Genomic DNA, 26,921 nt, shown 5'->3' on the forward strand with positions numbered 1-26,921 from the left:
CTCTACCAACTAAATATATCCTCAACCCCAATTTTTTGTGTTCTCCAGACCCAAAAGTTAGCATCCTTAAAGGATGTCTTCCCCAACCACTCTCTGCTTTGATGCCAGTGGTCAATATCGGCCAGTCCAACTGAAGAAAAAACACTTCTAGTGTGGAGGGAGGCAATTCGTCCAGTCTCGTTAGCTAGTAGATACATGCAGCTTCTTTTGTTCAAGCCCTGAGCTAGACAAATAACCTTTGAAGCTGTAGTTAGGAACACTGAGTTGATCTATTCCAGCAAGAGGAAATAAATACAGACTATAAATAACCTGTTGCTATTTATCCTGAACAGGTTGTCTTTTGTTGTGAATTAATAGGTAGTTGTTTGGCCTAAAAAGCAGCTGTGGGAGAGTTGTTATGAGTCAATTCTCTATACAGTGCCACCCAAAGGACTTCCTGGGACAATGCCTTGTTCCATTGGGTAGCTGGCCACATGTCACTGCTATTTTCAGCATGGCTAGGAAAACTGAAGATGTGGTTTCTAATGCTATTTATTGGTAATTAATTCCATAGCCAAATGTGCTAAGTAATGGCTACCTATTTAAATGGCTTACACCTAGCCGCTTGTGATTCAACAGATGGCCTGTGGATCCAAAGCATTAATATCTAGCCTGTTAGACCCACAGGCTACTGGGTCCCTGTCTGGACTAGTGATTCAGAATCTCACTGTTAACAAGAGTCCTCGGTGGTTTGTATGTATATTTTTAAAAAGTTAAGTGTTGTTGAGATTAAAAGAGACTAAAGAGCAACATAAATTATAGATACCAACTCTTCTGTTGTTGTTATTTGTTTGTTTGTTTTTCAAGGCAGTTTTCCTGTGTAGCCCTGGCTGTCTTGGAACTCTCTCTGTAGACCAGATTGACCTCAAACTTGGAGATCCACCTCCCTCTGCCTCCCAAGTATTGTGATTAAAAGGATGTGCCACAACCACTTGGCTTAGGTACCAACTCTTAAAACTGATGTCCAGCTCAAAGGGCCTTTTTCTTTCCTGTTACTTTATTTCCCCTACCAAACACAGTAGAAAGAGGAGAGGGACGGAAGAGAGCCTGCAATGCTCTCTAAAGGAAGAACAGGGGCGGGCAAAGCAGGGTAGGAGGAGCATGCATTTCCCAGGGATATTTGCATAAAATACGATGGGCTTTTCTTGTCAGTTATGGACTAAGAATGGTGGATATATACGAGTTCGTTGCGTACTTTTAGTAAGTTTGAAATTTTTCAAAATTAAAAAAATAGATGTGACTTCAGAGACTATATATGTGATAACAGCTTCAAAGGGGTCCCAACAATCCTCTATTGGAATTCATGCCCTTGTGTGGTCTCTTTTTATCAGGGTCTGTCTGTCTATGTGACCAAAGTGGAGATGACGGCAATACTTGAAAGAGCTGCCTCACTGTGACTTCTGTCTTGCAGGCTCTTGGATCTCTTGCCCTGCCAGAAGCTGTCCTGTCAGGACACTCAAGAGTCTTGAGACCTGACCTTCCTGGAGAGTCACTGAGGTTTCTTGACAACAGCCAACCATCTGAGGGATCCATGTGACCCTCTGTGAAAGCTGACCCTCTGGTCCCAGTCTGGCTTTCTAATGATGAGCTTCCACATGACAGACACGTACCTTAGACAGAGAAACTGCTAAAACAGGACTGCCAAGCATGCTTCTCTGGAATCTCTGGCTAACAGAAACTATGTTTCACAGGAAATGATTTCGTGATTCCTCTTACCTTCCCCTCCAAAAAGGACTGCCCATCTTTTCTGACTTTTCACCATGCCCGGATTAAACAGGAAAGGAAGAAAAGAAAAAAAAAACTTCTAAGATCATGTGTAAGTATGTGCCAATACCCTCCTTCAAGAAATAATAGTCTCTTAAATTCACAGTAAAAACATGAGAGAGATATACATTTTAAAACTCTTAGCAAGCTAATTTGTTGAGGCATTAATTTCAGGCTTGGTCTTGCTACTTAGAAGACTGGAAAGAAAAATTTGCTAATTTCTCCTTCTGTGTCCACTATTTCAAGAATGACTTCTTGGATGACATGTTCTTGGTTCATCCCGGGCCTCCTCCTCAATCATCCATTATCATGCACTGGTTAACGCTTCTTTGTGTTTCAGAAAACACCTCAACGCCAACCGCTGGTCTTCATTTTTGAGAATTAAATTAATAGCAAAACTACTGAAATCATAGTCGGACAACGAGAAAGTGCTTCAGGAAGAAGACAAGTGGAAAAGGCAAGATGGGTTGTCCGTGGAAGGACACACCTCCCAAGCCAGAGTCACGACTAGCAGGCTTGCAGGCAAAACAGCTGTGTTCTTCAATGGTACTTCAAAGTGTATGGAGTAGTGGTATCAAGAATCGAGAGGAAAACAACAATATAAAGCTCTTCCCCCAAAATTTTGTGACTTCACAGCTCCACAGAGAAAGCAGAAGGAACGTCAGAACGTGACTAATGAATTTCCCGCCAACACTGACAAGCGGGAGGCGAGCCAGATTTCTTTAATTTGCAAAATTAAAAGACGCGACGCTTCTTGCTCCCGAGTCAGATCACTGGTTCCAGCGAACGCACTCCTGTTAGACTTACTTTTCCTGACAGTGGGTTTGGGTACTGGGGCATGAATGGAGAAAGGGAGGCTAGGGAGGAGAGGCGCTTGAGGGCCCAGCACAGGACGGCAGAGGAAATGACCCCCGACTGCAGCCAGCCGCCCGCGTGTCCGCCGGGAGCCCGGAGACAAACACACGCACGTGCGCCCCGCCCCCGCCTCGCGCACGCGCCCCGAGGCTCCGGCGGCGGCGACGGGCGCGCGCGCGGTGCTCGCTGCCCCCACGCTGCTCCCTCGGCTGGGATCGCGGCGTCTCCCGCTTGCCGCACTGCTCCAAGCCTGGCCGGTGGCTCCGGAGGCGGCAGTCGTGCTAGGTGGGCTCGGGTGGACGGGCACGGCGGTCGGGGAGAGGCGGCGGCGCCGGTGGACAGCGCGGAACCCAGCAAGTTCCTCGCAGGCGATGTCGCCGGGCGCGGGCCCCTGTGTACGCCGAGCGCCGTGACAGGCCGGCCGGGGAGGCGCGGACGGGGGAGGCCGCGACGGAGCTCCGGGACTGGCCATGGGCTGAGACGCATCCTCTCGGAGCAGGTGCAGTGGAGTTTCTGGGGAGGGAACCCGCGCCACAGGCCCTGGGAACCTTCGGCCCTAACCAGCTCGGTACCCTGTTGACCTTCCCTTGGTTCCTGGGGAAAGGCCCTGATGACCCCGCCTCCAAACCTCGAGCGTGCAGTCCCTGTGACACCCCACCACTGCCACTGCAAGGGACACGCAGTGCATATCCCCGCTCTACATCCGCGACCCTAGCCCACTGGGCCTTTGCACCAGTGCCTCTAATGCCCTAGTATTTTTGAGCCCATAGCCTGCCTCACTGTGTTTTGGAACCTCCCCGGGATAGCTTCTTCTTTCTACTCACCAAAGGGTGGGAGCAGGGGTGGGAGAGGAAAGTGGGAGTGGTGGTCTTTCCCTCCTGAGTCCTTGGTGACTACAAATCCATCCTCTTTCTCCCAAGCCTGTAGTGAAAGTGACCCTTCTGTACTCCACCAGAACATGCCGGGGTGACTCTCCCAGATCCTGTGGCCTTCCTCGCTCTCCCCAGTGACACTATGCAACCCCAGCGTGACCTGCGAGGCCTCTGGCTCCTGCTGCTCTCCTGGTTCCTGCTTCTCTTTGAGGTAGCCAGGGCTGGCCGATCTGTGGTTAGTTGTCCCGCCAACTGCCTGTGCGCCAGCAACATCCTCAGCTGCTCCAAGCAGCAGCTGCCCAATGTGCCCCAATCTTTGCCCAGCTACACAGCGCTACTGGACCTCAGCCACAACAACTTGAGCCGGCTGCGGGCTGAGTGGACCCCCACCCGTCTGATCAACCTGCACTCCCTGCTGCTGAGCCACAACCACCTGAACTTCATCTCCTCTGAGGCCTTCGTCCCGGTGCCCAACCTTCGGTACCTGGACCTCTCCTCCAACCATCTTCACACGCTGGATGAGTTCCTGTTCAGCGGCCTGCAGGCACTGGAAGTGCTGTTGCTCTACAATAACCACATTGTGGTGGTGGACCGGAATGCCTTCGAGGACATGGCCCAGCTGCAGAAACTCTACTTAAGCCAGAATCTGATCTCTCGATTTCCTCTGGAACTGATCAAGGATGGAAACAAATTACCCAAACTAATGCTATTGGATCTGTCCTCCAACAAGCTCAAGAAGTTGCCCCTGACGGACCTGCAGAAATTGCCAGCCTGGGTCAAGAACGGGCTGTACCTGCATAACAACCCGCTGGAATGTGACTGCAAGCTTTACCAGTTCTTTTCCCACTGGCAGTACCGGCAGCTGAGTTCCGTGATGGACTTCCAGGAGGATCTGTACTGCGTGCATTCCAAGAAGCTGCACAACGTCTTCAGTCTGGATTTCTTCAACTGCAGCGAGTACAAGGAAAGTGCCTGGGAGGCTCACCTGGGAGACACCTTGACCATCTCGTGTGATACCAAACAGCAAGGGATGACCAAAGTGTGGGTGACCCCAAGCAATGAACAGGTGCTAAGTCAGGGGGCCAATGGCACGGTGACTGTGTCCAAGGATGGCAGTCTTCATTTTAAAGAGGTGCAGGTTGAGGATGGGGGTGTGTACACCTGCTATGCCATGGGGGAGACTTTCAATGAGACGCTGTCTGTGGAGTTGAAAGTGTATAACTTCACCTTGCACGGACATCATGACACCCTCAACACAGCCTATACTACCCTGGTGGGCTGCATCCTCAGTGTGGTTCTGGTCCTCATATACTTGTACCTTACCCCTTGTCGTTGCTGGTGTCGGGGTGTGGAGAAGCCTTCCAGCCATCAAGGAGATAGCCTCAGCTCTTCTATGCTCAGTACCACACCCAACCATGACCCTATGGCTGGTGGGGACAAAGATGATGGTTTTGACCGGCGGGTGGCCTTCCTGGAACCTGCTGGACCAGGGCAGGGTCAAAATGGCAAACTCAAACCAGGCAATACTCTGCCGGTGCCTGAGGCAACAGGCAAGGGCCAACGGAGGATGTCAGATCCAGAGTCGGTCAGCTCGGTCTTTTCTGATACACCCATTGTGGTGTGAGTAGCACAGGCTGATGGGGAGGTTCTGCCCCAGGAGAGGTAGTGTACCCCTGAGGGATATGAGGGGGTGGAAGAGAGGGCTGGCTGCCCAAGGGAGTGGGTTCCTCCTGACCACCGGGGAATTGGTCATGAGCACAAGAGGAGGCAAGACCCCAGTGAGGGTGTGGATGCTGCGCGTTTCACATATGGATATATTAATCCTCAGGCAGATGCCACACCCCTACCCAAAGCCTTGGCTATTCTCAGTGTGGTAGAGGAGGGAGACGCGTCTGAGTTGGACAGGAACGAGGAAAGGGGTGAGGGGAGGAGCAGATTCCCTAAACTTTTTTTGAGGTCATCCTTAGCTCCTTAAGAGAAAACCATTTGAAAAACAACTTTTTTTTTTCTGTCTCTGCCCACCCACACCTGCGAAGTTGTGTGTGTTGGGGGAGCCTCCACAGGAGCCATGCTGGGAAGCTGCAGTGTCTTCTCTGGTCAGGAAGTCACATTCATAGCTAGGGAACTGGAACCCTTTGGAAAATGAGTCAGGAAAAGGCTGAGACTTGGATCAATAACCTCCCTAGTGCTGCTGTGAGACTTCTCACTAGAGCTGTCTTCTTTCCCCGGGAGTCCTGAGTAGGTGGATCTTTGCAGGAGCCTGGCCTCTTGCCTGTTAGTTATGGCAGCGATATAGGACATTGTGTCTGTGCCTTGTCCTGGGGCAGGTTGCACAGATGGGTACAGAATGAATTAAGAGGTCCCTGTCATAGCATAAACCTTGTAGATAGGGCATACATTCCAGGTAGGCTAATTCCCTGACTGGGGAAAGATCTGGTTAGAATTTGACTCCCAATGTTATCTGTCGGGACAAGAGTAGGGGAAACTGAAGGAGGAGCATTATGATGCCTGCCACCCTAGTGGCACAAGGGCCACCCTTGCTGGAAGAATGGGGAAAACCAGCCTCTTTTATGCAGCAGCCAGCCAGACCTACCTGATCTTCCATGTGTGCCATCTCTTCTGCCGACCTTCTGATCAACTCAAGTGGGGTTCTGAGCCTCCCATAGAATGCTGCTCTCTGCAAAGGAGGAGTCAGTAAAGTCTGGTCCTGCTCATTTAGACCAGGTCTGGAGATAGACAGGACCTAATGTTTATCTTCTCTCTGCTGTCAGGGCTGCCTCACTCCTGCAGAGACAAAATGTAGGATTTTTGCTATATGAAGGGTTGGAACCTGGTGGTCTTTTGTCCCAGAATGTCGATAGAGTGTGGCTTAGAGTTCTGCCCTCCCCCTGCCAGACTGGAAGGCAGGTGGTCTCTTAACAGAGGCAGAAGGGGCACTAAACTTTGAAAAGGAAGTTCTGCCATACCATTCCTGTCAGCTGGAGATCAGTGCAGTTGTGGCTGTCAGAGCAGAGGGACTTAAAAACTAACCCAGCCTTAGCTTCCATCCTGGCTTGCAAGATGCTTTGGGTACAGAGATGACTGTGCCCTGCATCCTGTGAGCATACTGCAAGTCCCAGAGGCAGTTGTTCTGAGCTTTGGAAGACGGGTGGGCAGGATAGAGGTGAAAGTGTTCCCCGGCGTTGGTCTTTTCCGGTGTCTTTTCTTTCCCTTGTCTCCTGTGGTCGGAAGTCGTCCAGGTCCTTTAGTTTCCTGACCTGCTTTTGAGGTTCTAAGGGGTGTTGTTTACCTGTGGTCGAGGGCTTCTTAGTGCTAGGAGGGCCTGTCAGGCTGCTTGTAAGGACTGGGGAAGAGGAACTGAAGTAAACATCGGCCCCTGTCTACTCCTGGGCTCGCAAGGCTGCTGCCCATCCTTTGTTACTAACCTAGTTTTGTCAAGAGAGAGGTGCAGCGATTCCCCTTAAGTAGTTGCATGCTCTTAGGTATGCATGCTCTTAGGTATGCATGCACACCGGCACCTTGACCTCTACCAGGACAGTGAGTCTGTAGCCCCCTCTGATGCCACCATTCTAGTATGGCCTCCACCCACATGCACAACTTCTCACACACAATTTTTTTTTTTTTTTTTTTTTTTTTTTTTTTTTTGCACTGCAGGAGAGACAGTGACCATGCCAGGCTCCTCAAATGCACAATCTCTTGTACTTTAATTTCTAAACCCCATGAATGTTTACCCATACCTCCGGGGAGCTGAATCACTTTTCTGCAGATGCTGGAGTTAGGGGGACTATACACTGGAGCTTTTTGGAGAAGGGTGGTGAGGTACTCGCTGGTTCATCAGACTCCTCAGAAACCCTCCTAAAACACTACAAATCTATAAGACAGGAAGCTAGAACCAGAGCAGTGAAGGACCCCAAAGGATGTTGATGGAGGCTAAGCATCTCTGACTTGCTCTTCCTGTGTCCTAACAGACAAGAGTTGGAGAGGAACCCGTTGTATTCCAAAAACTTCTGGGGACTTTGTCACCAGAGGTCCAAGGGCCAGACCTCCATCCTCCGACTCACAAGGAAATGAGAAACTCTCTTAGGTGGCAGCATCTTCTCCTGATACCACTGAGGGCTGTGAGATTCTTTAAAATGGAAGTCAAATGAAGTTTGCCTTCTAGGGCATTGTAGCTGAGCTCCTGAGGACCAAGAGGGTCGTTTTCTTTGTAAGCCCTACTCTGCAGCCTAACTCTCCCTACTATAGTCACGACTTGGGCCCTAGTTCAAGACACCTACAGGACATGTCCAGATGCTCCACCAGGATTTTTAATTGATTGGTCTCTCCTTGTGATTTCAGTTCCTATAACCCAATGGTAGCTTTGTCCTTGTAGGCGGGGTGTATGTGTGTGTCTGTATTCCACATATATGATCCCATTAGACCTTGGGAAGAAAACAGCCAGGTGTAGATACAAGAAAGGCTGGCCTTCACCCCATCTGTACCCATAAATCGTATCTCCCAGAAAAGAGAAGCAGGTCTCTCTGGAGACAGGATGTGACGGGGCTCTACAATCTGTGTAATTATCTGTGATCTTTTTCTTTGCTTATCTATGGGGCCCCTGGAAGAGGCCAGGAAAGGGTAGACCCGTCTTGGGAGAACAAAGCCAATTTCCGGGTGTATATGTGTCCTTGCCTTGTAATTCTCTCTTTCTGTGTCCAGGACTCTTCCTCCCACTGTGTACACCAGGCTGGTAAACCTCAGAGCCCATGGGCTCTGAGACTAGACAATGACCATTAAACCTGGCTTGAGTCTCTGCTCTGGCACAGTTTGTGGTTGGTTTATTTACCTTAGCATGTGGGTGGGGTCAGCATACCTCAAATGGCTGTGACAGCAAGACAGAATCTCTTCTAAGTGTTGTGATCTGCATCGTCTAGGAGACTAAGTATAAAATTGAAATCATCGAGGCATTAAGATTAGAGAAGAGGATGGCAAACGTTTTGTCAATGGGCCAGACAGTAAATATTTGGGCCTTAGAGGATTCACCATCTATTAAACCTCCAGTGCACTGCTACAGCAGACAAACACCCAGAGACAGTGCACAGATGAATGACCGTGCTTCTGTCCCAATATAGCAGTCTGTTTGCTGGAGGGAAATGCCCAAGGCAGGGCTTCTGTAAGAGAGAAGAGGTTAGCATAGCTTATAGCTCTGGAGGATGGACGGTTGGACATGTTTTGAGGGCCTCATGGTATGTGTCATCACAACAATGGGAGGAAATGCAGAAGAGATTACATAAAGAAACGGTGGAAGGTGGGTTCCATGGTCTGTTTGCCCTTCTTATAACAACTTGTTCTTGTGAGAACAAACCAGGGCCTGATGAGAACTATATCACTGTCCTGTAAGGATGATGCCCTGATGCCCTATTTCTCACTAGACTTTATGTCTTAAAGGTTACACCACCCTTTGGCTGTACCACACTGAGGTCCAAGCTTCTAGGACACAAACCTTTGAGGTACATACTCAAATCCCCACCAAAACAGAGCATCCAATGGAAATGGACCTGTGGGCACTAAAATGTTAATTTCTTTTCAGTTTTTTTTTTTTTCCAACCAGTTGCAAAAGTAAAAGCTACTATTACAGATAGACCACACAAAATCAGGCAGGGCTGATCTGCCCAACAGGCCAGTTTTCTAACTTTTGAGATAGCCTCAAAGGCAGCGTCACAGGGCCTTTAGCAAGCAAGAGATTAGATAACCTGGGCCAGGGCTTGCACATAATGCTGGTCTCCTAGATCCCCAAGGAGGAGGGCTGCCTCCCTACAGGGCTCTCCTAAAAGGCTAGATCAAGCTTCCTAATGGCATGATGGCGAAATGTTCGGGTTGGAAGGTTGCTTTTTTTTCTTAATGGTGGAAAACAGCTCACTTTCATAAAATTTTGATTATTACCAGGATATTTTCATCTTGAGCTAAAAGCATATTCATCTCATGGGTATGTTAATACTCAATGACGGTTTCATGTGCACTAAGTATTCCGTGGAATAGAACGAAAAATGCAGAATCTTTAGTTTCTCTAATAGACATAACCTTCCAGAAATTGAACTAGAGTGTAACATCTGGCTAGGCTCTTGGGGCTTCTGGAAAGAACAGTCCTACAAGGGTGAGGCCTAGGACTGTACTGTCCGATATGTGAGATCTCAGCTGATCTCAGAAGCTAAGTAGGGTCTGTCCTGGTGTGTACTTGAATGGGAGACCAAAGAGGGAGAATATGCAATTGCCATGACCTCTTATATGTATGAAATTGAGCCATTGTAGCCCTGTTCTGTCTGGGAAGTTGTCTGTTTCGCTTCAGGAGGAATAGTAAAGTCACTTTTCTGCCAGGCACATCAGGTCGGTCAGTGAAATGCAGATGCTGAGTGAAGTCAGAGCTCCCCATAGTCCACATCTGTGTATTTCCATCTTCATAAAGTTGGCCTTTGCTATGGCTGACGGCCTGGTTGAGAGGACGGTGCTGGCAGAGAGCAGGCTGGGAAGACTGCTTGGTGTTCTCTGAGGCCGTATCTCTTCTGCTGTTTGTAACCACCCCACTTCCAAGCCACAAGCTCCTGGGATAGTGGACAAGATGTGCAGTTTTGTCTGCTGGGTCTTGCAAGACTTTGTCATTCCTCTCACACAGCACTTGAGAGAAACAGAGAAGGCCAATGGGACAGGATAAGGATGCAATGCATGGGCTAGCCCAGTCTTTCTTCACTTGACCTCTCAACTCCTCCCTTTTCTGTATATGTACCACTTATCTTGTCTCCTAGGCAACCAGTGGTGATGCTGTACTTTCCCCACCCACATGGCAAAAAAAGCTCAGGCCCTGCAGTAAGGACAGTTGGCTTTTTTGGTCAGGCCACAAGGAGTCTCTGCTGGTGGCTTCCTCTCCCAGGGCTTTGAAAGAAAAGGCTAAAGCTCCCAATCAAGCACTTTCATCAGGCTCAGACACAAATCAGTAGAAGACAGCAAATGACCAGGATCTTTAGAACTGCCCCGAGACCTTCCCTTCAGGTGTGTGCCAGCCTGATTACTGTCCCTGAAGCACAGAGAGCACAGAACTATGGCCCGAAAGCCACCCTTTGGTAAACCAAGGACTTGTAATCCTACCAGGTAGCTGCTGGGTGTCTGTCCTTCTGCACTGGCATATAGATAATGTGTACAAAGGCTGGCAAGGACTGTGACAAGGGAGCGCTGTACTTCTCCCCCCCTCGGCTCCCCTTCCCTCCCCCTGCTCTCTTTTGGTGTGGTTCACCCTAGGTGTGGCCTAAGCATCACTGCTAGGATGCATTAGGAGATGACTGAGAACCATTTTGAAAAGATAGGGTCCTGGGAGCCACTTATGTCACCAGTGATTCCCCAGACTAGTCTGAAATGTCTCCTTCGCCTGCTTCAAAGATGGCCTAAAAAGCTCTTTGGGAAGTTCTGACAATAGCTGGTCAATTAATAATGGGCTGCTGTTCTCTGACCACATCTGGGCTAAGGCTGTCCCATCGGAGGTAATCTGTTTGTATTAAGCCCTGCCCAGTGCTCACCATCTACTTCTAAGCCTTCTCTAGGGCAGTTCTGGGGCACTGCCTCTCCGCCACCCCAGCTCCTGTTTTCTTTGTACCATGCAGGCAAGAATGGCTGAGGCTAGACTAGCATTTCATTCCTGGATCCTAGGACAGAAAAAGACAATTAAGATAAAGAGCGACAAATGCTCAAGCCTGCATGCTGCCGTGGCTCTGCTTGCTTTCACCTACTTTGGGCCAAATGCTGCCTGCCCTCAGACAAATGGAATGGAAAGTATCCTTCCTCTTAACTGAAAGTTTACATAGAACTGCTTTCGTGTATATATGTGTGTGTGCGTGCATGCTCACGCCTTTGTGTGGTAGTTCCAGTAAAGAATTTTCAGGAAGGAGACTGGTTTTACTCAAAAGTCTGAGACAGCAAAGGGAACCTTATATAGCTGTGGCCCCCTGGAAACCAAAAGCCATGGCCTTCAAGGCCACATCCTAGGACTATAGGCCTGATGCTACAGAGGGGAAGCATAGGGCCAGGGTGGTAGTGCCATGATCCTCCCTTTCTTTGTGCCCATTCTTCCTTTAGAAGGGCAGGGTTAGGCACGAGATTTAGGTAAGTTGGGACTAAAACTCCCGGCTGAGACCTGACCCTGAGCCTCCAGATTTGGCCTGGAGGAAGTTGTACTGACTCAGACCTGCGATCACACATGGCTTGACCACACGAGGTAAGCAATAGCTAAGACAAACCTCAGTAACCATGATCTTGGTGGTATCTCTTGCAGGGAGAGGTAAGAGATGACCTTGCATCCAGAAGTAAGAACTGTGACTGTCACGTGGCTCCCAAAGCCCCTCTGAGACGTGGGTCCTCCTAAGCATCGTTTCCCAGTTTATTGCCTCCCTAGGAAGGATAAAGCTCAGAGCCAGACTCAGGGAGAGAAAAGGACAGAGTGTAGCATCTGTTTTCCATCTGTTTAATGCTTTGAACCTTGTTCTCTTGTGGAATCCACACAACATCCCTGAGAGGTAAGATGAGAAGCAAACAGTTTTCCTGTGTCACCCAGTGTTAAGAGCCGAGACACTCATAAAGTGACTTTCCCAGGCTGACACGCCTTCCAGTTCAGGACACACAGGTTCTTTGTGCCAGTCATAGACCAGGGCATTGTGGGGGTACCGACCCAGAAACTCTTGCTCTCAAGACTTACTTAAGGGCATTGGGGTGAAGTGCCCCCAAAGCCAAGGCAAGTACACAGGAGCACTAGAAGCTTGGGTTAACAACTCTCACAGCCATGGCTGTCCCAGCTGAGAATACACACTGTAGTCTCTCTGTATCTTGGCCTGACTGCTTACTCTCAGAGGAGAAAAGCCTCTGGCATAGCCAGGCAGCAAGAATCCTGATTCCCTCCTCTCCCACAGTGCCTTCCCATGTTGTTACACTCCAAAGCCCAGGAAGAGGGGGAAGGTGAAGGCTGGCTGACTCAGCCTGCAAGTGCTTAGAGATCTGGAGCTGAAAGGCCCCAGCACCATTCAACTAATGATTATTATTAACTCTGAACAGGCCTCGGCACAGCAGCCAGCTGGCTCAGGGAGGATGCCTGGATCTCCCACAGTGAGGTTTAAAAAACAAGACCCACAGCAGCCATGCATGGGAGTGGAAAGGTGGGGACACTGAGAGATGGGGCAGGTCAGTGTCATAGACAAAGGGTGGCCTGCCTTGAAGGGGAGAGCAAGAGCAAGTTGGCAACTGATAGCAACCCATCTTGGATGGGATCACAGCCAGGGAGGGAAGCAAGTTCTCAGATACAGAGCTCCTGTCGTTCACTGCCACCCCAACCCCAATGGGAGGATACAGGAACAAAGGGGCTCCCGAGAGGACTCCAGACAGTGTGCCCATTACCATTTGGGTTTGATACAAAACTATCTTTCTGATGCCCTCAAGGTTGAGTCTGAATATAATCAAGCTTGGAACACAATCAAATATGGAACCAGAACTTAGCATGATATGGAAATTTGTGCAAATGATGGACGATTTTTTTTTTTTAAAGCCTGAGCATCCTGAGTGTCCCCTTGAAAAAGCAAAACAGGCTGACTACTAGCTTCCCCTAGTCAAGGGACATGGCCAAAGAATAGCTATTTGTGTCCCTGCTAAGATCCCTTCCTTGCTACTGAGAAGCCCAGGTAGTATCCAGACATTAGAAGATACAAAGGGGGATGGGTGTGAGGAAGAGGGAGCACACAGCCAGGAGGCATATGCAGCCGGTAGCCACAGAAGACTAATGGTTGTCCAGCTGCTGCCCTAGGAGATGAGGGCAGGTGGCCATGAAGAGTAGATAAAGAGAGGAGGGAGGGAAGCCCTGCCCCCAAGCTGGCCTACCAGAAAGAAGGGCTCCTCCTAGTGCCATGCCCCCTACTCTATGGTCAGATCCCTAAGCAGGTGACCACCACTACCTGTACCTTCCTCTCTGCTCTGCATCGATGCCCTCCAGGCCCACTGGTCAGAGGAAGCGACAGCTGGGTCCCTTCTTCCTGCAGAATATAAATGACTCCCCTTCCTCCCGGGGCTGGGAATAGACATCAGATGGCACAGCCTACGCAAACTGCCGGCTGTCAGCACGCCTGCCTGCCCGCCCACCAGCCCCCGCACCACCTGGGAGGAGGCAACACCTCAGGCAGGCTCAGGCTTTCTGGCATTGCCTCTGTGTTCTGAGAACAAGCTGCTGAACCTTACCTGGCCCACCCTAGGGAGCCCCCAGCACTGGCCTTTAATGAGGGAAAGAGAGGGGAACCCTTTATCAAAGTGACCCTAGTGTGTCTCTTTCATGGGGCCGGGTAAGCAGTCCCTCCGAGTTCATAGCACATTAGATGGCTTCAGAGGGTGAGAGGGCCTTGAAAAGCACAAGAACCAGTATCCCTCTGTACTGCAGGGGCTCTATTCAGCAAGCTGTATTTAGAGAGCTTATGAGTTATGCTAGCTCCCTGAGGAAAGTATGGTGAGGTCCACTGAGAGATCACTTCTGCTCCAGAGCCCCCATTCCTGTATTATTGAATCCCACCTGTCTTGTTTCTGAGCCACTTGGAGAAGAGGCCTTAAGTCTTTAGAAGATCTGACATATGCAACAGACATCTTGTCTTTGAAACTGGTGCTCCAGCCCCTACACTGCAGTCCTCCCAGCATTTGATTGGCTCTATCTTCCAGGTAGAAAGCTGCATTGGTCCTTCTCTGGTTCAGCAGTCTTCAGTCCTTTTTACGATTTACAGAGGGTTCATCTCCTAGACTGACCACAGCTAACTAGTTTGACATCTAGCCCTCACAATTGAGGATGCTCTGGAGAACTCAGCTGGATCAAGGTTGTATATCGGCAGGGAAGAGAACACAGTTGGTATCAACATCATCCCACTCTTGGCTGGCAGGAGACTGCAACTAAGTAAAGCTTAAATGACAAGGAGAGAAAGGCAACAGGGAGAGACAGTTTTCCTTAGGTCAAGAGGGGCCTACTCCTTGGTTTTTATTTTGTTCTAAAAGCTTCAGAATAGTTCCATGGAGTAACGTGCTGAGTTAACACTCTAAGCCCTAAGGGCAAAGTGTAAGCTGCCCAGCACTACTCTACCCTGAGAATGAATGTCAGGAGCATACCTAGAGGTAGCCTGAAGTGAGCTCTTAGATCAGCTGAGGAGCCCAAAACACAAGGGCATAGCAATGCCTTCAGTTCCTCCAAAGAACTTTAAAGTGACTTCAGTGCCTTTAGTACCTTATGGTCAGGAGACCCACAACTGGGTCCCTTCTTCCCACAGTTCGTGGCCCTTGTTTCTTGGTTCAGGAGCCAAGTCGGCATGATTTCTGAAGGGTCCTTCAGGGGAGTAAAGGAGAATGGATGAAAGAACTACATCCTGAGCTGCCCACATAGTCCAGAGCTAAGATTGGATCAGCGACATCAAGCTGTCAGACACCAAAGTTAAAGATAAGGGACTTTCAGATGCAGAAACTGAGGTCCTGACATATGGAACTTGTCTAAGGTTGATTGTCCAACACTGCCTAAGACATCATGGGCTCTTCATAGCACTGCTTTCTCAACAGGGACCTACAAGAACTCTTCATCAGGCACACAAGCGAGAAATCACCATCATCACCACCACCATCATCATCATCACCACCACCACCACTACCACCACCTAATACTTCTGTCTCCCATCAAGCATGAGGCTTCAGGTTCTCCATAACCTTCCACTTGTACACAGTAGGACATTTCCCCCATTTGAGCCCAATGGATCATGCCTCAACAGTAGCAGCTAGGGTTTTTGCACAATGTGGCTCAGCCATGAAGTACAACAATTCTTCTAAAGTGGGTCCTGTGAAGATCACCAAGATCCTTGAAATCCAAGGCAAGAATCCCACCTAGATTCAGAGTTTGGAGGCATTCATATATCCACTTTCTTCCTTGGCAAGTAGGAGCTGGAGATCTGGTGCATGATCACCAGGGCTGGGTACAATGGTAGCACCAGGCACAGGTACCAGGCTGCACCTTTGATCTGGGCCTGGAACCATACTGAGTACATGCCCAAAAGCACCGTTACTGTAGCCATCAGGTAGACAACCAGGCCACATGTCAGATGGTAGAGCTTGAGGCGAGGTACCCTTGAGACCCGGGCTGCTCGTGGACAGAGAAGGCCAAGCCCACACAGTGCCTGTCCTCCAGTGGCCAACAGTGTCAGGGTTCCTATCCAGCTGTGCCAGGACACCAGATGGGACAGCTCACTTCGGATCTTGCTGGAAATGATGAAGCCCAAGCCTAGGATAGCACAGAGGATGGCCATGGTCTGCCCTGCCCAGTGGAGTCGAATCCGGGTCTTTCGAGAGCAGAAGAAAAACAGGGAGTGCTCAGGTGAGAAGAGTAGGATCGCTTCAGCCATGCAGAGACAGAACTGTAACCACAGGAAAAGGCCAGTGAGCCTCTAGTCTGTATAGAACCCAAGAAAAGCAAGGTCTTCTCTCTCATTCAGAAAGACATGGGGAAGCTAAAGGACTTGCAGCCTCACACACATCCTTTCTGGACCACAGAATAGCAAACATTGAGCTTTCTACTGAATTCTGAGGGCAAGGCCTTGATAACATCCCTACTGAGTCTTCCTTTTAGGCACTAGAGGAGAAATATCTTTTGTGCCCCCCCTCCCCATCCTTCTCAGCCACCTGACACTTTACTCCACTTTCCCCAATCCTTTAGGTTTTAGGAAAAGAGGAAGCCCTCTTTATGCCCATCTCTCTGATCCTTAGGCTGACAAGCTGAATGCCTCCCCAAGGGTTAAGCTAAGTATATCCAAACTCACCGCCAAGGCCATGAACACAGGGTGCCAGGAGAAAAGACCTAAGTAAGAATCAAAGAGAAAAGGCTGATGGCTGGACACCACTGATACTGTCCTGTGGTTTGTAAACGACAAAGACCTGGCCACAAGGGAAAGGTCTGTTTAAGACGACAATCTTAAACCTAAGCAAGAACCAGGAACTCACCACAAAGGGGTAGAGGCCAAGGGGCCCTTGCACCACCTTGGCCTGGGTTCTGCATTTGCTGCTAGCCCAATCCTAGAGTACCTTAGTCTGCCCAGGACCCCCACTAACGCTTTTCCAAGTGGGGACTCCTTCTAAGGAAGTATCAATTCTGTCTTTTCAAGCCACACCCTCCCAGGGCTTCCGGGGGCCCGCCTACTACGTCTTTATAACCACTCCAAGACCCGTCCCTCCTCAGCTGAGGGTCCGGGTTTCTCGTCTCCCAGAGCGCCCTAAACGTCCCCTCCAGGCCCTAAGCTCCGCCTCTTCTATGGCCCCGCCCCACCTCGCCTCGCACACTCACTGGTTCCGGGCCGGGACAGCACAGTCAGGAAGATGGTGAAGCCCAAAGCTATCAGGTGCGCCAAGATCCCACTGCCTCTCCGCAGCCAGCGGGTCAGTCTCGGCTCCCTCGCTGGAGCGGGAACCAGACCTACCTCCATGGGATGCATGGCAGTGCCAGGCCGGCCGGCACAATCCAGCTACCAGAGGCTTCTTCCGGGTTTGCGATTGCGGAGGCGGCGGCGGCTACAGGAGAGGCTCCTCCCTGGGGATGTTGCGGGGCCGTGTGGCGATGGTGCCCACAGCGCCCTCTGTAGAGTGGGGGAGAAGGGCCTCGGTCCCAAAGGGCGGCTCCCGGAAACCTCCACTGACCTAACCGAGCTCCCAACCCACCTTCATTCTATCTTTGTGTCTATAAGGTATCTCAAGAGGCCCATGAAAATTACATCCGTAGCAACTGATTCCAGCGAAACCCCAAATCACACACTTGGTTTGCTGACCCAAGACTGTGAAACCAGCGTTTTGAGCAGTTTTCTAGAAGTACTGGATTCCCCGGGCTGCTTACTTCCCAGACATTTCTGACTTGTACAAGAGACAAGATTCCTCCCTATGTTAACAAAAATGAAAAGCCAAAGCCAACACCTAGTGATCTAATCTGATGATTGAGGTATGAGAACCAAAAGAAGTAATCTCATCCCTACAAGTGTGGCTGCCCTCCTCATTCCCTACCTCCCATGCGGCCCCCTCAAGATATTCCAAAGACTTAGGGCACTGTCAGTCTTTGTTGCCACCACAATAGATTCACGTCCTCGATGTAGAGGAAACAGAGCCCCCTACAACCCCGAGTTCTGCCACATTATTACCTCCAAAAAGGTATGACCCAGCCTAAAGGGTACTATCTGAGAGACGCTTTACACCATTCTTCAGGGCAAACCCACAGAATGAGCTGTCCATGGGCATGGCTCAGTAGTCAAGACTGTATACCCCTTCTTGCACAGGGGCTGAACACTCACATCAGGGGGCTAACATCTGACTGTAACCAGCTTCAGGGGGATCCCACACTTCTTGCCTCCACAGGCATCACATGTACATACCCACACACAGACACCATAATTTTAAAGAAGATTTTAAAAAGCTGTCCAGCACCTCTAGAGCAGCAATCACCAAGCTCAACCTCTGTATGGTTGAGAAACTAAGGCTGTTTTTAAGAAATGGAAGGGCAAGAACAGTCATCTGTAGAGGGATGGAAGCCCAGAGTTGCTAGAAAACCCAGAAAGGGGCCAGAAGCTAACTCACACAAAACCTTTAGGATAAAAACTCAAGGATGGCGTCACAAGTGTGAGTTCCCTCCCTCTCTCTGTTCTTTCCCAGTGGAACCGCAATTGTCTCTCTTAGCCCTCTGGGGTGCCTTGCACACTCAGTGTCATATACCTTATCATCCCCTCTAGAAGAAGATTCCCAGGGATACCAGCTCCAGGTTTCCGTGCAGTGTATGCTGGGTAACTACTGCCTGTCACCCCAGCCTCTCTGGATGGGGCAGCGGAGAGTAAGGACACTCATTAGGACACTCACTTTTCATCCTTGTCTATGTTTCTGGTTGGTTTATATATATAATATATATATATATTTTTTTTCCTTAGCAGCAACAGAACAGGGAGACAGTCTTGAGGTATTTTAAAGAGTTTTTTTTTTTCTTAAAAAAAATAATATAAAGTTATAAAAAGCGGCAGCAGCCTGGGGCCCAGATCTGGAGGGGAGGAGGTGCTGACGGCTCCGTTGCAGTGGGCAGGCACTTTCTCGTTAATGAGCTTTAGACTGCAGGGAGACAAGAGGTAAGAGACAGGGTCAGGCTAGGGGCCTACCTGCTATCCTTCCCTAGAACATCTGAGCTAACCCTTGAATCCCTTCTGTTGGCCTAATAAATATAACCGAGCGAGGGAAAAGGAATGCCAGCCTAACAGTGGTGGGCTGGGTAGTGAAGCTGGAGAACACACGTGCACATCTATACACATACAAGCAGGCCCCTCAGTAACTATCAGGTTTCCCTTAGAGGTGCCAGCAGAGTTGGCATGCATGTAATCCGTGCCTAAACCAGAAGAATATTACCCTGTCTCACCTCCCAGCAGTCCCTCCTTACAGAGATCACAGGGATAGATCAAAGCAGGCCTCAACAGAAAAGACAAACAAACCTAACTGCAAGCTTTACTAGAACCTGGAGAGCCTGCTCTAATCTCAAATGACTCTGTGGACCTTAAATTGTGTACTTGTTTTTCAGTGTCCTACGGCCAGTGGAAGTACCAGAGAACTAGAGCAGCCCACCCACCCAGCTACTCGGCATGCTGGGACCCAAAGTCCCTTTCCTATAAGGAAAAGTAGCTCCAAGTCCTAAAGTGAGGGTCACAGCCAATTCAAAAAGTGGTCCTTTCATTAAAGCAAAAGTAAAGGTAGGGTGGGATAGCATGTCCTAAGCCCAAAGATTAGGCATAGAAAAGGTCCCTCAGAAAAAAGCTGGGAATGAACTGACCAACCTCTCTTCAAAGTAGCCCAGGAGCTCTCTCAGTTCCCCCTTTATTCCCCTCTGGAGCCATCCTTAGCACCTTCTCCATATCATGTGCTTACTGTGCTCCCCAGCCTCAGCCCTCCCAACCCCTCTCTGCCCATGTTCTTCAGGAAGATGGACTGGTACCTTCAGTGTAGAGCACTTCTCCTCAAAGGGCAGGGCTGGACCTGGTTTCTTGCGCCGCACAGAGCAGGTCCCATCAGGAGGGACACCAGCCTGACAGTGCTTGGCCTTGACCGGCCGGCAGTAAGTGGCCAGGTTTTTCCGCTTCTTGGCTACCTCTTCCTCGGAGAGGCAGCTGGTTGGCAGGACCTTAGCTGGGTGTCCAGCCACTCCCCGGTTTTCTAGCTGAGAAGCCTTGACTGGTATGGGGGATGAATGAGGGGAACCCCGACAGTCCAGGGGGCTTGCTCGTTTCACTCGTGGCCCCACTGTTCCATTAAGCCCCAAGTTCAGGGCTGTTTTAGTCTTGGTTGAGAGACCCCGACAGCTAGAAGGTTTGCCTTTTCCAGCAGGCTCCAGGATGCAGGTCCGTTTGAAAGTGGTAGGGCCAGGGGATAACTTCCGCTTTCGAGAAGGGGCCTCCATCTCCACCCCCTCTTTGCCTTTGGATGACTTGCTGGCCTTGGAAGGTGGCAGCTTGCTGAAGGACGGAGATGGAGTGTTGGCAGGCAGCGGTGAGGTAATGGCCTGGCTACCGCCCATGCACTCTGCCTGGCTGCAGGCAGCTGCTACACTGGGGGAACCTGCAGGATAGCTAGGGACAAGGCTGTCCTTGATGGGGGGTACGGAGGCTGGGCAGGCAGGTCGTGGGGGTGGGCCTGGAAGTCGGGGGCAGCTGCCCATAGAGGATGGACTCAGGGGATCAGATAAGGATGGGCTGACAAGATGGGATGAAGGCTCAGCCGCTGGTGGGATCTTCCTGCAGCAAAGAGAGAGCGCCACTGTAATACTGAGCAAACACCAGGGCTTCCCTAATATACACCACTCTTTACACCTTCACATAGCCAGCAAAGCCCCAGACTGCTGCCCCCTGCTGGGAGACACTGGAACTAAGCGGAGAAAGGCACAAGAGAAGAAATGGTCATTGTATCACTACGAGACATACAACTAGCATACAGACCCATTAACAACCTGATTTTTGGTCTCAGTTTGGGCACTCCCTATCCTACATTACTTAAAAGGTACTGGAAGATTAAGTCTCACCCCTTCATGACACCCCATTTGGGTTTTTAGCAATCAGCCAAAGTATACCAGATTGGGGTTTCTGAAGCCCAAGAACACTCAAGCCCGAGGAAGGAAGTCCTAAGTCTATGACACTCACTTCCACATGTGCGAGCTGAGATGCCGTTCCAGCATGGAGCTGAGTGCTGAGCAAAACCGGTCCAGCCGGCGGCTAAACACATAGCATCCTGGGCTCACCAGCCGGCTTCCAAATGTGCAAAACTGGAGGCAGAAGAAAAGAACATGGTTGGGAGGGCCTGAGATGCAAGACCTGGCCACCCTCCACCCCAGTTCCCTGTCCTGTCTCCTTACCGCCTGTGGCCTAGGGGGCCTAGTTGCGTAATGGCAGTCAGGGGAAAGGTGGAGGTCGTCAGATGTTCCCTCTTCCTCGCTTTCCTCGCTGGAGGCCTGGGCCCCACCCCGGGGCAGAGGGAAGGGGAACAGGCCTGGATCCCCATCACTACCACAGGGACCTTCATCATCCACCTCACTCTCAGAGGAGGCATGGGACCTGGAAGGGCCAAAGGAGACGTAAGGTTGATGTGAATGATGCAGGGTAGGGGGAGGTGTCCAAGCTCAAATAGCCAGGGCACACATACCCTTCTGGGTACTCAGATGAATGGGAAGGACGACAGGACAGGAAAGTACAAGATTGCTCACAGAGTAAGAGGCAGAACCAACGGCCACAGCCTCCAAGGGATTCTCTCTCCAGCCCCTTCCTGGGCCTTATCATTTTAGGGAGAAAATCTGCTTCAGATTTGCTTCTTCCAGAAAATCTTCCCAGGTTAACTATACCTAGCACTGGTCAGCTTAAGTCCACTTACTCCAGTGAGCCTATCTAGGAGCTAAGCCTGTGTTTCATGCCCACGCCTACTGTTACAGGCGTGTGAGTAGGCTTTCCCACAGTCCAGGGCAGCAGCACACAAAGGGGCCAGTGGATGACTGACTATACAGAAGCACTGCTTCACCTGGGACCCTGGCCCGTTTAGCTTTCCAATGATAAATGCTAAACGGAGTGGAGAAAGACGGTCACATCCCAGGTGCTGCACCTGGGATGCCTCATGAAGGCTTAGGAGAAGTGAGTACCAGGGCCTGTCTCTAGGGCTCCCTGGTAATTTAGGGGCTGAATATCCCCATGATAGGTGGACTTAAGATTCTGTACATACCTGGGAAGTGTGCAGTGTGGGTATGTCTGCTTAGACAGAGAAGAGAAGGTGTTGTTGGGGACAGCTACTGCCGCCACACCCTGAACTGCAGAGGGAGGCTCCTGGGAGGGACGCTCGAGAGCTGGCTCTTTGCGTGCTGGGCTCTTCTCCTTGGGAGACTCTCCTTTCCGAGAGCTGGCCTTCAGTTCAGCCACTAGCACATCAAAGTCCTTGGCCCTGCCTGGGACCTCCCTGCGTTGGTGCACTGAGTGGATCTAGAACATAGCAGAGCAGAGCAGATCTGAGCAGGAGGGAAAGGGATCAAGCGGTCTTCTTTGACACACAGGGTGTGTTGTGTGTTCATTTTATATCTCAAGGGACTGAAACTGTCCTCTGGGTAAGGAGATCTGGAAGGTATTCCCTGTCTACTGTTCCTACCCTGTGCCCACTACAAGTAGCCTCTTCTCTCCTTTCCTGGTGGTGGCCTAGCCCATCCCTTGAACTGCGTTTCTAGTGACTCCTCTTTCCAAGGTTCCATGTCAATGTTGAACCTCCCCACATCATCATGCGGAAGGATGGGTTGGTCACCTTGCAAGTCAATAGGCGCGTACAGATCTTCTTGGTCTCTGGATTTATGACCCCGCACTGCCTGTTGAGGTCGAATTCTTTTCCTATGGGGAAAGAGCTTCCAATGACTCTCAAGTCCATTTTGGGGGGGAGCCAAGGAAGAACCTGGCCTCTTCCTGCCAAGGGCCCAAGGAGCAGTAGGACTAAGGCAGAGGAGCCTTGCCCTTAGCTCTTGGGTTCTACCTGCTGGCTTTAAACTCAGCCCCATCCCTGGCCCAGGATCTCTTGGGAGACTGGAAGCCCAAAGCAGGGCAAGTCCGTACCAAGAAGCAAAAGCAGCTACCCACATCTGAGCTGCCAGGAAAACCAGCTGTAGGATGTGAGGAAGGAGAGAATGATCAATAGTTCAAGGCAGAAGTGAGTGACTCTGCTTGCTGGTTTAGCCTCGGGCTCTCTTCAGACTACCTTAGAGACCTGGACCAGCAAAGCTTCCTAGGAACAAGCAGGACAGGAGGTAATGGGGCTTCCATGTCCTCCAAACTGTAATGGTCAGACCTGGACAGGTTCACTCCTTCCTGACCCAAGAACAGAGAAGCCCAGTGAGGTCTCCACTCTGCCTTTCTGAGCCCCATGTCTATAACTACTCACGAGCCATCTTTCGGTGGGTTTTGGGAGGAAGCCTGGCTCCACTGGGCTCCTTCTCCGGGGGGCTGCCTTCGGCCCGGTGACTGGAGCCCTCACCAGTGATTAGCTCGATGTTCTCTCTGCCAGGAGGTTCTTTAGGAGAGGGGGCCGTGGGGACTTTTCCAGGGGAGTCCTTGGGGAGGCCTCCTGGCTGACTGAGGAAAGCAGAGGGTGGGGCCACCCTGATTCCATGTCCATCAGGCTTCGGGAGACTGGACATCTTCTCCAGATTCACCACAGGCACGAAAAGGCTACACGTGGAGAGAGGGTACGGGCTGGGAGGTGGGGAGGCTGGGACTGGGGTCTGGACTCTAGCCCAGAGCCATCTCCTCCCTAGCTTTGGAGCTTGGGTGGACTCCAAGAGAGGCGTGGAAAAAAGGGGAGCCCATGTTCCCTGGAATATATGAAAAGGAGCTGCAGATGGGGTTAGCTATTTCGTGCTGTGAGCGGTATCCTGCAACCAGGGCTAAGTGTCAACCCTTTCTTGGGTCAGGGTCAGGGCTAGTCCTTGGGGGTGTCCAGCTTCTTCTTACCAGAGGCTGTCCTTCTGGGTCTTCTCAGGAGGCGGATGGCCACGGCTCCGGGACCCCTGGCCCTTCTCCCTGGAGGAGGTTTTGGTGGAACCGGGGGCTCTACAAGCTGGGCCCTGCCCATTCACTACATGGCATTTCTGAGAGCTGGCAGGGGCTGGAGGTGGGGGTGGGGCCCGGGCATAAAGCTTGCTGAGGGGCCCATGTCTTCTTTCTGTCACCAGGAGGTGGAGAGAGTAACTGAGGTGAGTGGTATTAACTGTCCTCTTCCCCATCTCCTAACAGCCCACCCCCCACCATTCCTTTTACAGAACCTGAATCGCTAACGCTTGGGTCGTGAGTTTCTCTCCTTCCCATTTAAGACTGAGCCTTTCAACAGTCAAAATTCTAGACCAAACTTCTTGAACGTCTTAATTCTACTTGATGCTAGAAGCTTGTCCGAACAATAATCCAGACACCTCCAACACTCACGCCACCCCCAGCATCACCTTTCTTCACCCCACATGACCTCCCGACTGACACTGTCTACAGAGTTCCGTGTTCCACCCTCCTTCCCCGTGATCACCTCCCTGGGGCACCCCTCACCGCAATGCTTCTGGAACGCTTGAGGCTTCACCACCTGGCTGCAATGGTTACATACAACCAAATAGAAGTCATCATGGGCAGGGCAGTGCCCGAAGATGGACATGTCTGCAAGGACAGAATCCTTTATCACTCTCGGGTTCAGTTCTCTGGACTTCCCTAGCTCAAGAAACATTCTCACCCCACCACTTAGAAGGTGCTCGGCCTTCTGAAAGTTCTGCTGGATGCCCCCAGCCTCCATAGTCCAACCTAACCAGACCCAAATGGACGGGCTTTCATGTGAGTGGGCACCAACTACATATGATTAGGATCTCCAACAACAGGTCCCAGAAGCCAGGACAACTGACTGACTCAGACCTATCAGGAGGCTTCCCCAGTAGTCCTCCAGTGGAAGAGGGAAAGGTGGTCCAATTTCCCAGCCCTCTGTGTGTTGACTCCCACCTTCTTTAATGAGGGTCATGGCATCCAGCTTCTTCATGTTTTTGCTACTCTCCTCTAGTTCAGCCCCTGGAGGAGAAGCACAGTTGAGAGGGCCCGCCCGATTCCCAGAACCCAGCAGGGCCTGCAGCCCAACGGTATGAAGCCCACATTCCCCGACACGCACTCAGAATTCCTGGAGACACTTTCAATGGGCCATTCACAAGTGCCTATGTTTCGTTCACGTGCCCCTCTGAGATGAGAGATGACCCCATTAAGGATCACAAAGACCCTTCACTCCCAGGTACAGTACAGAGTTCCACTGCTGACTAGATGGGTGACTATGGGTAAAGTCTCTTTTCTGGGTCTTGCTTCCCCCACTTAAAAGGGAAATGATTCTAAAACTTTTCTACAGGTCCCTTGTGAGACTGCTTACATGGGTCCTTTCTACTACTCTGTGGCATCCCAGACAAATACCCTCCCAGATCCCCACCCCCATAAACTCATTTGGCTCCACCCAAGTTACCATAGTATCATCAAAGTTACACTCAGCTTCTCAGGTCCTGCACTGATAGGATGGCCATAGAGTAGAGAAACTGCTGTCTTTGGACCCTTTGGCATCTTCAAAGTCTCCTTGATCAGCTACGCAAGCCCCTCCCCTTCTTAGGGGGGCTTTGTCCAGGGGTTGCCCTTGTACCTCAGTTTCTGGGTTAATGACAAAAACATCTTAGCTGTGCAAAGCAGCTCTTTCCCCATCCCCCTACCTCACTCCTTGCCCCCTCCTCTAAGCCCTCCCTGTCCCTCGGGGTAGGGGGGTGGGAATCGATTCTGAGTCACCAAATCTGAGTCCATTTCCGGTTCTTAGTGCACCTAGACCCTGATGAGGGCCCCATCTTAGCCCACTCATTATAGGGGTAGTCTAAGGGTGGCCTGTACTCCCATCTAGGTTGGCTCTCTAATGCTCACTAACAGAGTGACTCCTTTCTAGGATGAGAAGCTTGCTGGCAACTATAATACCCAGACATTAAGTGATAGTGGGTTAGGCATGCAAAAAAATAAGGGGCAGCTCCCACTCTCTCGAGTTCCTAAATTCGAGTGTAGGGAATGATAGAACAGAACTGGAAGTCAGATGTCTCAAAAGAGAACAAGTAGCATTAGAGACTGCTCCATGAGATCTCGTCCTCCACCTCTTCTCACTTGCAAACTTCTTCGGGGGTGTGATGCTTGTTGTCACCCCAAAGGCCACGAGGCCAGGTGCTCCCTGGAGCCCAGGAGACAAAGATCAGAAGGGGCTGCAGGCCTGCTCACCAAAGGCACTCAAGGGCCTACAGAAAATAGGGGTCAAAGGAGAGAGCCAAGGGGCAGGGCAAGAGGCCCAGGAAAGGATGGAGGCTTGGAGTCATATATGGATGGACTGATGGAGGGAGGTCGGGAGGATGGATGGATAGAGGATGGATGAACTAAAGCAGAGGGGGCGGGGGTTCAGGAATACCAAGCAGACAGGGAAGCGTTGAAAGAAGCTAAGGTACGGGGCAAAAGGGGAAGAATCAAGTGGGTGGGGAGGGGGGTCACAGAAGTGGGGTGCGTGGGAAACACGTGGAGAGGACTGTTGCAGATGGGTAGAGCCGGAGCAGGTGCAGAACTGAAAAAAGCTGGAGGCCGGCTCATGAGAAGAAAGATAAAGGCAAGTAAAGTGGGGGCAGGTACTGTGCACCCACAGAGACAGAGGTGGGCAGGGTGGGCTGCAAGCGATGCGCCGGCGCTAGGACCCGGAGGCGCGAAGGAGGCTGAGCAGGCGGGCACTAGGACCCGGCGGGTTCTTTGTTTGGGGGGCCGGGGAGCCGGACCGCGGCTCTAGTCGGCGGCTCCCCTCAGCTGGAGGGGGCCCTGGGGGGGAGGGGAGATAGTGATGGGGTCCCCGGATTCTAATGTGTCTGTACTCACCGTCTGCCGCAGGCAGGTCGGCCCGCTCCACCCACGAGCTCCAGCTCTGTCCCGCGAAGTCATCGAGACTCGGCACTCGCCGCTCCAGAGCGGCCATTGCTGCCACCGCGCGTTCACGCACCGCCATCACCGCCGCGGACGCGCGCCCGCCCCGGCGCCGCCGCCGCGCGGCCCCCTCCCCCACCCTCCGACCGGGGGCACGCCTCCCTCTCCCCCTACCTTTCCAGTTCACTCTTTGCGCAAGCGCAGTTTGTATCTCCTGCCACTACCTCCTCACTCTCACACAGCTTTCTGGGAAGTGTAGTTGCGGAAGGAAGGGTGGTGATGCTTACGGAGCTAGTCGAGGGATCCCTTCCGAAATGCACAATCGCACGCGGGGAAGGAGAGATCAAAACCTCGAGATATC

General features: G+C 51.2%; 3 protein-coding genes across 7 annotated transcripts; 1 reads left to right on the top strand and 2 right to left on the bottom strand.

Moving 5' to 3' along the window:
• Positions 1-2,903: 2,903 nt before the first annotated feature.
• AMIGO1 (adhesion molecule with Ig like domain 1) lies at positions 2,904-7,129 on the top strand. 2 transcript variants are annotated; one of them, XM_080915786.1, is made up of 2 exons: positions 2,904-3,157; positions 3,579-7,129. In XM_080915786.1, the coding sequence occupies exon 2, from the start codon at positions 3,673-3,675 to the stop codon at positions 5,152-5,154; it is 1,482 nt and encodes a 493-aa protein (XP_080771912.1). In that variant the 5' UTR covers positions 2,904-3,157; positions 3,579-3,672; the 3' UTR covers positions 5,155-7,129. The 2 variants fall into 2 exon arrangements, with proteins under 2 accessions (XP_080771912.1, XP_080771911.1); XM_080915785.1 differs by having other exon boundaries at positions 3,614-7,129.
• A 4,898-nt stretch (positions 7,130-12,027) lies between these two features.
• CYB561D1 (cytochrome b561 family member D1) lies at positions 12,028-17,049 on the bottom strand. Of its 2 annotated transcripts, none has more exons than XM_080915474.1 (3): positions 16,885-17,049; positions 16,364-16,401; positions 12,028-15,961 (listed from the first exon to the last, which is right to left on the bottom strand). In XM_080915474.1, exons 1-3 carry the CDS (start codon positions 17,030-17,032, stop codon positions 15,458-15,460), a joined length of 690 nt encoding a protein of 229 aa, XP_080771600.1. In that variant the 5' UTR covers positions 17,033-17,049; the 3' UTR covers positions 12,028-15,457. The 2 variants fall into 2 exon arrangements, with proteins under 2 accessions (XP_080771600.1, XP_080771601.1); XM_080915475.1 differs by lacking the exon at positions 16,885-17,049 and adding an exon at positions 16,545-16,706.
• Positions 17,050-18,585: 1,536 nt separating this feature from the next.
• On the bottom strand, positions 18,586-26,642 carry ATXN7L2 (ataxin 7 like 2; the record flags this gene model as incomplete). Of its 3 annotated transcripts, XM_080915472.1 has the most annotated exons (12): positions 18,586-18,677; positions 19,549-20,344; positions 20,747-20,868; positions 20,959-21,157; positions 21,813-22,066; positions 22,380-22,462; positions 23,007-23,293; positions 23,576-23,786; positions 24,158-24,262; positions 24,596-24,661; positions 25,098-25,276; positions 26,516-26,574. In XM_080915472.1, the coding sequence occupies 10 exons, from the start codon at positions 24,630-24,632 to the stop codon at positions 18,663-18,665; spliced, it is 2,109 nt and encodes a 702-aa protein (XP_080771598.1). In that variant the 3' UTR covers positions 18,586-18,662. The 3 variants fall into 3 exon arrangements, with proteins under 3 accessions (XP_080771598.1, XP_080771597.1, XP_080771599.1); XM_080915471.1 differs by lacking the exon at positions 25,098-25,276 and having other exon boundaries at positions 26,516-26,642; XM_080915473.1 differs by lacking the exon at positions 26,516-26,574 and having other exon boundaries at positions 25,098-25,288.
• Positions 26,643-26,921: the final 279 nt, after the last annotated feature.

This window comes from Micromys minutus (assembly GCF_963924665.1).
Source record: "Micromys minutus genome assembly, chromosome: 4".
Classification (NCBI taxonomy): Eukaryota; Metazoa; Chordata; class Mammalia; order Rodentia; family Muridae; genus Micromys; species Micromys minutus.